The 10,896-nt window shown below is 37.5% G+C and overlaps 3 protein-coding genes across 4 annotated transcripts in view; 2 read left to right on the top strand and 1 right to left on the bottom strand.

Moving 5' to 3' along the window:
- The window catches only part of LOC132860195 (methyltransferase-like protein 27), a 242,299-nt gene that overhangs the window by 148,804 nt on the left and 82,599 nt on the right, over positions 1-10,896 (top strand). The window lies entirely within an intron of this gene.
- sdf2 (stromal cell-derived factor 2) lies at positions 175-4,439 on the top strand. The gene is made up of 3 exons (XM_060890567.1): positions 175-443; positions 1,488-1,684; positions 2,205-4,439. The coding sequence occupies exons 1-3, from the start codon at positions 269-271 to the stop codon at positions 2,499-2,501; spliced, it is 669 nt and encodes a 222-aa protein (XP_060746550.1). The 5' UTR covers positions 175-268; the 3' UTR covers positions 2,502-4,439.
- LOC132859710 (legumain-like) lies at positions 4,440-10,728 on the bottom strand. 2 transcript variants are annotated; one of them, XM_060890568.1, is made up of 7 exons: positions 10,540-10,728; positions 8,926-8,971; positions 7,981-8,071; positions 7,748-7,880; positions 7,272-7,442; positions 7,111-7,178; positions 4,440-5,618 (listed from the first exon to the last, which is right to left on the bottom strand). In XM_060890568.1, the coding sequence occupies exons 4-7, from the start codon at positions 7,874-7,876 to the stop codon at positions 5,528-5,530; spliced, it is 459 nt and encodes a 152-aa protein (XP_060746551.1). In that variant the 5' UTR covers positions 7,877-7,880; positions 7,981-8,071; positions 8,926-8,971; positions 10,540-10,728; the 3' UTR covers positions 4,440-5,527. The 2 variants fall into 2 exon arrangements, with proteins under 2 accessions (XP_060746551.1, XP_060746552.1); XM_060890569.1 differs by lacking the exon at positions 8,926-8,971.

The following is a 10,896-nucleotide window of genomic DNA, read 5'->3' as shown; positions in this document are numbered from 1 at the left end:
GTGAAGCTGCTTTTTAGAGTCGGGTTAAAGAGGTTACATGAAGTGTAGGAAATACATTAACCTAAGATAAAGTTTAAACATGATTATCACTGGGCAGTGATCCGGGTGCAGATGCATGTCTTACACACTGCTCCAGACCACACGAAGGCGCGCGATCGAACAGCACGCGCACATCGAACAGCACGCGCGCTCCGTCGGTATTTTTCGGTGATGACGTTGCCTCATGCTCGTCTTTCAGAACGTTTAGACATCTATAGAAGTGACAGCAATGGGGAAACGTATTGTTTCCATGGTGCTTTTATGTGTTTCAGCTTCATTATCCTGTGTGTGTAGTTTTTCCTTTGGTTCGGAAATAAGTTTTGTCACGTGCGGCTCAGTGGTGAAGCTGCTGAACGTTGAACACAACGTCAGGCTCCACTCTCATGATGTGCGCTACGGATCCGGTGAGTGATCACGATTCTGCACGCGACTGTATTTTAAAGGCAGTGTCAGGTACTATGTTCGTTGATTCAGGACACGGTCCAACAGCTAACAATGTTTTAATTGGTTGCTGTTGGTTGTATAACGCTCCTCGTTTCTGATTGGTCAGCGAATGTTGATTCATTTTTGATCACAACAGCTCTGGTAATAGTTCCGGCTGCAAGACAAATCACAACTTTGTATTAATGCGCTGTTGCCAGTCGTATAAAAACAGCTCATTCATAGCTATTGCTATTGTTATTTTTCTATGGCAAATTTCTTTTAATAAGGAGATCCATGTCTATTTCCACATTGTAATGGCATGTTTTCCTACACAAGATAGTTTTGAGGACAAGGGAGTTTGTTCTTTCTGTTTGACAAGCTGTTATTTTTGTCCTATTAATTTAAAAAGAGAGAAAAAGAGAAACAAGAGGCAGATGAGGTAATGACTGTTTATAACTAGTTAAAAAGTAATAACTAGTTTATAACTAGTTAAGTGGTAACAGGAATCTTGTCATATAATAAACTATCACAAATGATAACTATTGGCAACTTTGATGTTTTTGGCATGTCTCGGGACGTGTTCTTGGAAAATTTCTCTTATATTTCAACAATTTGTAAACAAAAAACATTATTGTTGTTTAAAGAATACATATGAAATATTTTATCATTATTATAGACAGGGATTTGTCTTGTTATCATCAGAGCTTCTGTTGAAATGAATGAAATTATGTCTGTACTTCAAACAGCTGGAACCAAATTCCTTGTGTGTGTCAACACACTTGGCCAATAAACCTGATTCTGATGAAATTAATCAATGCAATCAGATTTAAGAATGTGAGAATTAAACAGTGCTCTGATTTAAGACTGATTTACTTTATTGCAACATTAACATAGCCTGAATTGTTAACTGAATTGAGATAGAATGAACATTTTAAAGCAATTTAAAAGATTTATCTAGATTCTGATATATATCTATCTGGATTCTGATATTCTTTTTTTATCTGGATTCTGATATTCTGTATCAGGTAGCGGCCAGCAGTCGGTGACTGGAGTGACCACTGTGGAAGACAGCAATAGTTACTGGAGCGTGCGTGGCACCATTGGGGCAGGTTGTAATCGGGGGACTCCAGTCAGATGTGGCCAGAACATCAGGCTCACACACGTGAACACAGGCCGAAATCTGCACAGCCACTACTTTGCATCTCCACTGTCGTCCAACCAGGTCGATAAGCACCAAGCACTGCAGACATTTCACTGCTCACTAATCGAAATTAATTCATAAAGACAGACTCTGTCTCTTGGACAGAAATAAGTTGAAACAAGGTCACCGTGGTGTCCACACATTTCTAAAGTACAGACATGATCCCCTCCATAATCTCCTCTGCCAAACTTTTCTCTGAATTATCCCAGTATAGTGTAAAACCATGACCCTATGAGCTCTATATATAACTACATATATATATCTATGATCCTGTCAGCTGTCTTTTTTTAACAATAAGTTATGTATTTTGATGCATCACATATATCATAGTAAATGTTTTACATTTGTTATGATATTGTTGTCTTACAGTCCACAACTCATTCCACCTCAGCTTGGTCCTCTTTGACAAAATATTATGTAGCCTAATAACACTCTTAAAGGAACTATCTGAAGATGTGGGCAGGTATTTATGGGAAAACCTTTGGCTGAAAGGGAATAGTTTGCTAAACAGTTACTTTAACTTGTTTCCCTGATCATTTAGGAAGTCAGTGCCTTTGGAGAGGATGGTGAAGGTGACCATCTGGATGAGTGGACTGTACTATGTGGTGGTTCTGTATGGCAGCGTGATGAGTCGGTGCGTTTCCAACATACTGCCACAGAAGCGCTGCTGTCAGTGACGGGTGAGCAGTATGGCAGGCCTATCCATGGGCAGAGAGAAGTGCACGCGATGACCAGCAACAGCCAGCACAGCTACTGGAAAACCATGGAGGGTGTATTTATTAAACCCAGTGAAACAGGACCCAAAGATTTCAGCAGTCCGACACACACTGAGTTCTGACTGCTTTCACTCCAGCAAACAGTCTGTCTGATAGCACACTGCAGATTTCATGTTCTCTTCAGGTTCTTTACAAAAATCCCGTACAGAAGGATCTTATATACACAGATAAATGTGACCAATCACATTACTTTAACTGTACAGTGATATGATGGGCAGAGAGACTTCATAGTAAACATTTTGTTGATTTAATTCAACCGTATTTAATACTTTTATATAAGTTTATCAACATCTGTAATGAATGTTAACACAGTGTGTAGCACCTTGGAACTGGATGCACACATGAACATATGTGTTATGTATAGAATTGAGTGCAAAATTTAGCATACCCTTGGGATAATACAATAAAGATGTGTGACTCACATATCACTGCCAAAAAAACCCCTAAAAGTAGAATTTTGGCCAAATTGAGTATTTTTCTGTTGAAAGCATGGTTTATACTTGAGATCTGACTTGTAATGTTTCTTCTGCGCTGCACTGTTCACATGCATAGATGGCTCATCAGAGTCAAAACATTCCTGTCCATCAGGGGCTTCATTTAAACTGTGCACACACATTTTACGTTAAGATTTTATTGCTGCTAGGTTCCAGTCGCTGTGCTATGAAGTTTCCTAATACAGGTTGCCATGGTAATAACATTTACCAGTATGTAGTGCAGCTAGCAATCCTGTTGACTTGATTTATTTTTCTCTCACATACTTTGTATTTAGCAGGCACCCTTATCCAGAGCGACTTTTATCTCACTTTATACAACTGAGTAATAGAGGGTTAAGGGCCTTGCTCAGGGGCCCAGCAGTTTTTCATGAACGGTTAAAATTCAAACATTAACCATGATAGTTAAACTAATTAGTGTTAGTACAGCCTAGAATCATGCATATCATGTGATATGAGACACAGTCTTGGTTTGATTAATAACATGGTGTTTTATGGACTAGTTTTGTTTGTATAGCACCATGCCGGACATGTTGCCTTAATTTCTGAGGACATGCAAACACCAAACATGTCTGTATAGCATAGCAAGTATAAGCCATTCTTCCAATGTATTTTGATAATTTGTTAAAGAAACATCTAGAAATTATGTTTAGGGGGTGCAAAACATTCTACCCAACTGGATAGATCATCCTATGACAACTTTTAGCATTTACGAACTTCTAACTGGGTGCTAGATTTTATGAGGCACTGCGTTGTCAGCACTATTATGAAACCTTTTCCCCTTCGTTCCCTTTTTCCTTTCACACAAGAAACACTACCCATTAACTGCCTTATCCTAACATTACAGTGTTATTTAACACGAACATTACAGAATGTTTTTTGCAAGTATTTTTAAAACGGTAATATTTATATTTTTATTTATTGGGCTAGCTTTTTGTCCAGTGCACACAATTCAGTATTATAATGCAAACACTCCACTCCTAACAAGTCAGTTAACCACATGGAAATAAATAAGAAAACAACCAACAACTTGAAAGATGGAAAATGATTCAACAGTGTATTATTTAATAAGGAGTTTTGTTTGTTTTTCTGTTCATTTTCTATTTGGATCAGAATTGCACATATAAATCTGAAAAATAAAAACATCTTCTGAGATCTATGTGGGATGCGGCAGTGCCAGAAATGTAGTTAGAATTGCTTTTGATTCATTATACACTTCTTAGTATTAGGTGATTTGAGCTTTAAATTCAGCAGAGTAAATATTGCAACATCGCAAAAAACCTGCTGCATAAAATTCCGAATGCTGACTGGACTGAGATGCTGAAAATTAATGTTAATTTTCCCCCTCTCTTTTTTTTAAAAAGGAATTTATTACTCACATTGACTGAGAAAAGCCATATTTACAGTCTTGGATATTAACCTGCTTCCTGTTCTAAGCTGTTACTCCAACATAAACCCATGGAAAAAATGTGTCGTATGTGGTTTTAAAATCCACAAAAAAAAAAACAATGACGACAAATACATTTTATTTTTAATGTCGATTTTAGTCTTTTTTTTAAAATTCACTCTTTTCAAGAGTGCCATTAATTCTGGAGCTGATTGTATTAGGACACTGGTAATACATTTTGTTATATGTATTGCCTGATTTCCACATGGTACAATTAAGACATGCTGATTTTAAAGGACAGTTTTGAAATAAAGTCATCTTTGTTTAAAAATGGTCTTTGATTATTTGTGGAAAATCTGGCAAGCAATGTGATGAAGCAGAAAGGATGACATGTACTAATCTAGATCAAAATATGGCCAGGCTGTTTTCTCCTTTTCAAACAACTACAAAATGAAATGGTTACATGCTTTAAGAGCCACTGTATTTAGCTGAACAAAACTTTTACATTGTGAAATGATGCATTTAACGCAGACATAAGACTGAAAATCCAAAAGAGAAACAGAAATAAATTAAAGTGCACTGAAAATTAAATTGAGCTTTTTTTAATTATGATTTATTAATTTAAAGCCTTCACACTTCCTACATATTCTATGAAAACAACTATATATGCGATGTTCTGAACTGCTAAATGTGCGATGTTGTAACACAAAAAAATAACATATGACAGTGAGTCATTAAAAAAAGATTTGTACGATTGAACTCAGTAAACCAAAGTTTGCTGAGAAGTCACTACAAGAAGTCAGAAGCAGAAGACTACTGAATATCTCAGATCATTAGGAATAAGCTCCTTAGTATTGTGTATAGCAAACATCAGCATGATTATATGAAGGTCTCGATTGCTGTTCTCTTAATTAATCCAGACTGATTAAGTGCAATTTCAAGCAAAAGCAAATTTAGTAAAAAAGTAAAAAAAAAAAGTAATCACAAGAGCCCACTCAGTTTATCTGTAGTGATAAAATAAACTCTATTACGGTATTTATTAATACTGAAAAAGTCTCTGGACTTTAAGTAGCATTTATATTATTTAATATATGTGTTTATATTAATTATATAAATATATATAAATTATATATAATTTTTTGCAAATCGAGACCAATTCATTCATTCTCCCGCTTGCTATCTTATGTTCTTCATCATCTTCCATTTCCTTTTACTGTTCCATCTCGTTTTCCTCTTCGTTCTCCTTTTTTTCCATTTTGGCTCTCATGTCAGTACCAACTTCTTCGATTGCACTCTTAATCCTGACCACAAAAAAAAAAAAAAAAAAAAAGAAATTAATGGGAAAAGAAAGCACTGTAAGGCAGTTATCAAGAGACATGATGGGAGATGTTGAATATGTGATGGCGTGGTACAGACTATTACTGACCTCGTCCTTTTACCTACTTTCCCTGAAATTCAATTACTGACTCTAAACTAGCTGTTGTGTGTAATTTGTCTGGTGATGTGCCCTGCCACACCCTGTTTGAATACTCTTAGTACATTAATATGGTTGACACTGATATGGTTGTGTGTGTGTGTGTGTTGGGGGGTCAGGGTTGGTATTGGTACAACAGATACAATCTAGGGCACAGAGCCATGACCGAAATGGCAGCAGCAACTGACTAAGTGACCACATCATAAGAGACAACTGAACGGAGATATATATTAAATATGATGCAGAAAAATCCAAAATGATTTCTCAGACCAATCCTATAGCATACGTCAGGGTTAGGACATCAGTTCCTCCCCTTCATGTCTTTAGTTCCTACCTGTATTTAGTTCCCATTTACTGTTTGATGAATATCTTGTAAAAAAAAATTGATCCAGTTCTAATGAGTTTTTAATGGACTCATTCTCATATCTGCTCAATGGCCAATGAGTGTAAATATTAGAGATGAGCCGGATACTCTGCTGAAACGAGTATCCGGTACGGATAAAGCACTTCTGCCGAGTACGAGTATTATACGAGTAATACGAGTCAATATCTGTGCTCGGATTGAATGAAAACCATCATTGGGTATCTGATTGTGTCAGCGTTCTGTGATAGGCTAGTCACAGCGCCCCTCCCCTACAGTGATAGGCTAGTCACAGCGCCCCTCCCATACAGTGATAGGCTAGTCACAGCGCCCCTCCGATACAGTGATAGGCTAGTCACAGCGCCCCTCCCCTACACACATACAGATGTATTGTGTTGCTGTGTCTCGCTCTGCTCACTCACAGTCACACACAGAACAGCTCTCTGTCTCTCCCTCAGTCACTCGGGTTTGCGGGTCTTTTCCCGTTAACGTTTAGGGTTTCTTCAGCTTTTTACTTCGGGTTGTAACGTTAATAATACGTACTTACTAACCAGTAGAGTTCTGGTAAACGTGGGTTCGTTCAGACGTGGTGCTTGCTTGGTAGAATGCGACTCGCATTGCGTCTCTGCCTGTCGGAGATTTTTTCTTTTTTAAACCTTCAACTGTCTCTAACCAGTAACCAGACACTGAGTGTCTGACTCGTTTTTGTTGTATTTCATAAAAACATAAAGGTAGTGAGCTAGCGTTATAAATATTACAAATTAATTATTACCGGTTAAAGCCCCGCCCCTTTCAAGACAACAGCCAAGCCTACTTCCGGATTAGGCCCCACCCACTCAGAGTACGGATACAGATAATTCATATGGTTAACAGATACGGATACAGATACAGATAATGCTGTACTCGCTCATCCCTAGAAAATATATCTAAAATGTAGTGTACATATGGAGGATATTACCGTTCCACTGTCACTTTCTTATCAAGCAGGTTAGCAAAAAGGTACAGATGGTCCAGACCGGTCTGATACTGAAAATTCAACAAACACAGTGTGAAACCAGGCAGAACGACATGGTGACATTATGCACTTGTACACTTAAAGCAAGAATGTGAGATTTCCACCTTTTTATCATGCCAGTCAAAACACTTTTCTTTGTAGTGCTCAGCAACTTCCTTATATTCCTTGGTTGAGTAGGCTTTGCTTTTTCCATGCAAAACCTCATGGAAATCTTGATTGGAGTCTGTGCACTTTTCCACTATCTGTTGCATAGACTGTACGACCAGCTCTCTGCCCTAAGGAAAGAAATATCCCAAAGTATATATTAAAATAAAAAAATTCAATGTTGTTCCTTTACACAAATGGGAAGCACCAGAACTCCCAAGAACTGACTGCCAGGATATGAGGATGAGGATAACTTTCAATGGATTAACGGTATGTTAAATGTTGTTTCTCTCTGTTTAGTGTGGCTACAACGGATCATCTAGTCCACATGTTTGATTTTGGCACAGGTTTTTTGATGGATGCCCTTCCTAACACATAGAGGTATTTTAAATACATTTTAATAATGATCAGTTATTAGCACTGGTAACATGCTTACCTGATGGAGCTCAAACTTTTGCTTTTCAAATTGTTCCCTTTCCTCTGGGGTTTTTGCATTCTGTATCTTCCTCTGTAAAAGCATCATGTAGACATCTTTGTTTGCCACAAGGTCTGGAACCTCCATCATTTTTCTGAGAAACATATCAGAGAAGATATTTCACCCTGTCTACTCTTTTTACAGCCACACATTATTACAGAGTACAACACAGCTGGATCTCAGACTATATTTACCTGAATGTTTGTTTTTCCTTGCACGAGTATGCTCTTAACTGTATTTTGTTGATGAAGAGCCAATAAAATAGTCACATGGCCATGTTGCGATCTGTGAAAACACAATGCAAGCACATTATTGTCAGATTGGAATTTAATATAGTACGCGCCATGTTAAATATTGTAGCCCAAACATTTCAAGCTGCTGTCTAGATTCAGTCATGACAGGTTTTAAGTAGGATTCAAATCCAGAAACCGAGATGGCCATTGCAAGACATTTTGGTTTCATTTGGATGTATGTTTAGGCTTTTAGCTCAAATATCCTTGTTACATTCTCCAGAAATCACATAAGTTTATTTTATTATACAATTACTTAGCAAGAGGGGCACGGTGGCTTAGTGGTTAGCACGTTTTGCCTCACACCTCCGGGGTCAGGGTTCGATTCCCGCCTCCACCTTGTGTGTGTGGAGTTTGCATGTTCTCCCCGTGCCTCGGGGGTTTCCTCCGGGTACTCCGGTTTCCTCCCCCGGTCCAAAGACATGCATGGTAGGTTGATTGGCATCTCTGGAAAATTGTCCCTAGTGTGTGATTGCGTGAGTGAATGAGAATGTGTGTGCCCTGCGATGGGTTGGCACTCCGTCCAGGGTGTATCCTGCCTTGATGCCCAATGACGCCTGAGATAGGCACAGGCTCCCCGTGACCCGAGGTAGTTCGGATACGCGGTAGAAGATGAATGAATGAATGAATGAATTACTTAGCAAAATTCTAAAAACTGTTTTAATTATTTTTCACTCGAAGTGCAGAGCTGAGATTGTCTTCCCCTGAAATTTGTGACTCATGCCTGAATAACATTGCATTTTTTCATCTCATTGACTCTGAGCAAACTGAGGAAATTGCATTATTTGAGTAGAAAACAGACTAGTTTCTAATTATTTCTAATATTTTTACACTGTTTTTTAAACCTACCCTTAAATGAATTCAGAATATCCTCAACAGAACACAGACTTCACACCTGAAAAAAGAAAATCCAGTCAGTGTTGATGTCCAATTAGGGATAAAAAGCTCAGTTCGTTCAGTGAAATGAAAGCAAAGACTTCCTTAACTATAACCTTTACTAACTATATAGCTTGTACTAAGCTTACAAATACATGCCTTTTACATGTATGCAATACTTTTGAGTAGTTTCAGGTAGACTATATTCTGTTGTTGTTAAGAGAAGATTTGTGCATGTACTACATAATAAATGTTAATAAATATTACTGTGTTTAGAAGAAACATTTTGAATTATGCTATTATATAACTGGCCTTTCAAATGCTTTTAAAACACAAGCATGGCAACCCTGAAGATTAATTGGAGCATGCCACTGTCTGGGAAAAAATGACATGACTTCAACATAGCAGGAGTTGGTTAGATGAGGAGGAATAGCAAACGGCATAAAGCAGAAAATATAAATACTCAAAATTCCCAAAGGTTTGCATACACCTAACAATCACACCAGTATGAGGGCCTTCCTCAAAGTGTTAGCACAAAACTAAAATTGCACATTCATATAGAATGTACTTCATATAGAACATCTGATAATAAGAGTCCAAGATGTTTTTCACCATGACGATGCCATTGTGCACAAAACAAGATCAATAGAGACATGGTTTGCCAAGGTTGACAAACTCAAGCTTTCTCAGCTGTTTATAGATACACAAATTCCATCCTAATATAGGTATACAAATTTCAAAAAATACTGTCCTACTTTTGATCTAGTTGCTGCCTGGGCTCCAGTTTGGTCCTGAGCTTAGATTACTGTCTGTGTGGACACTGTAGAGTACTGCACGTTCTCCCAAAGTGACCATATTCTGATTCTGTTAAAGCTGTTGTGTGTATGTCATAGAATCGGAAGAGTTATTAAAGAAAATCCATCTACGACAAAACAAACCTTCTAAAATGCATACACCATATGGTATAGTGTATAGTGTAAGTGCAAAGTGTACTGAACAAAATTTGGCCCACCAGTATTTAGTACTGGACAATTAGCTACTGAAAAGGTGATTTTATAATGCACACCTGGCAACCCTTGACATAAACGACATGGTGACGTTGTGAATCTTTGGTGTGTTTGTCTCAAAAAAAAAACAACAACAACAACTAACAAAACAACAACGAAAAAGGCAATGTTAATGAAATAAAATGAAGTAAAAACATACACAGCAAAAAGGTTAAGGTGGACAAATGCGATGACGTCATAAAGCACTTACGACGTTTAATAAACGTTACACTATATATTAAACAATATAATTTTTTTTACACGTATATCTTCTAGGCTATAGTGTAGAATATTAATGAAGTTCTACAGGCCTGTAAGGAGTACAGAGCTGACATACAGAGTTGATATGACTGTACACAGCTTCCTGTCACTTCCGTGTTTACTAACCACTCGCATGTGATAAATTCTAGCGTAATTTGTTTTAATTCAACCCCTACATGCATACATAACACCTTATTTGTGAAAAATAAAGATCAGTTTTAAATGTTCTTTTTAAATATTAGTAAAAAAAAAACAAACAGAAAACTGTCGTCATACGTACAGATTAATAGCACTCGTGCTTTGCTTCTTCTTCGTTTGTAAGCAGCTTTAGATATATCCGTTTGGCAAAACAGAACAAATTAGGCTGTAAGGACAAGTGCAACCTTACAAAATAAAACACGCCTCGTTGTCTTATCGCGCATTCGGATTTCTCTGGAATCCTAGTTGTTTTTTCCTGTTGCAAATGAATCAGAAAGTGAGCGAGTGTGTGCTTTCATCCAATCACAGAGTACCACAGAGCGAAACGTCACTTCTGATTGGCTAAGCCGCTTTCAAGGGTGTTCTAAAATCCTTAGTGTGTGTGTGTGTATGTGTGTGTGTGTGTGTGTGTGTGTGTGTGTGTGTTAATAATAATAAT

The sequence above is a fragment of the Tachysurus vachellii genome, chromosome 17 (assembly GCF_030014155.1).
Source record: "Tachysurus vachellii isolate PV-2020 chromosome 17, HZAU_Pvac_v1, whole genome shotgun sequence".
NCBI lineage: Eukaryota > Metazoa > Chordata > Actinopteri > Siluriformes > Bagridae > Tachysurus > Tachysurus vachellii.
This window is presented reverse-complemented; position numbering and strand designations above follow the sequence as displayed.

What these genes read in the sequence shown, in the direction of transcription:
- sdf2 (XM_060890567.1), top strand. Translation starts at nt 269, where the DNA reads ATGGGGAAACGTATTGTTTCCATGGTGCTTTTATGTGTTTCAGCTTCA. An exon ending in TGATGTGCGCTACGGATCCG is followed by an intron (nt 444 to 1,487) that starts GTGAGTGATCAC and finishes ATTCTGTATCAG; the next exon opens with GTAGCGGCCAGCAGTCGGTG. An exon ending in CTCCACTGTCGTCCAACCAG is followed by an intron (nt 1,685 to 2,204) that starts GTCGATAAGCAC and finishes CTGATCATTTAG; the next exon opens with GAAGTCAGTGCCTTTGGAGA.
- LOC132859710 (XM_060890568.1), bottom strand. Translation starts at nt 7,876, where the DNA reads ATGATGGAGGTTCCAGACCTTGTGGCAAACAAAGATGTCTACATGATG. An exon ending in TTGACTGGCATGATAAAAAG is followed by an intron (nt 7,179 to 7,271) that starts GTGGAAATCTCA and finishes TTGAATTTTCAG; the next exon opens with TATCAGACCGGTCTGGACCA. An exon ending in AAGAAAGTGACAGTGGAACG is followed by an intron (nt 5,619 to 7,110) that starts GTAATATCCTCC and finishes TTTTGTGGTCAG; the next exon opens with GATTAAGAGTGCAATCGAAG.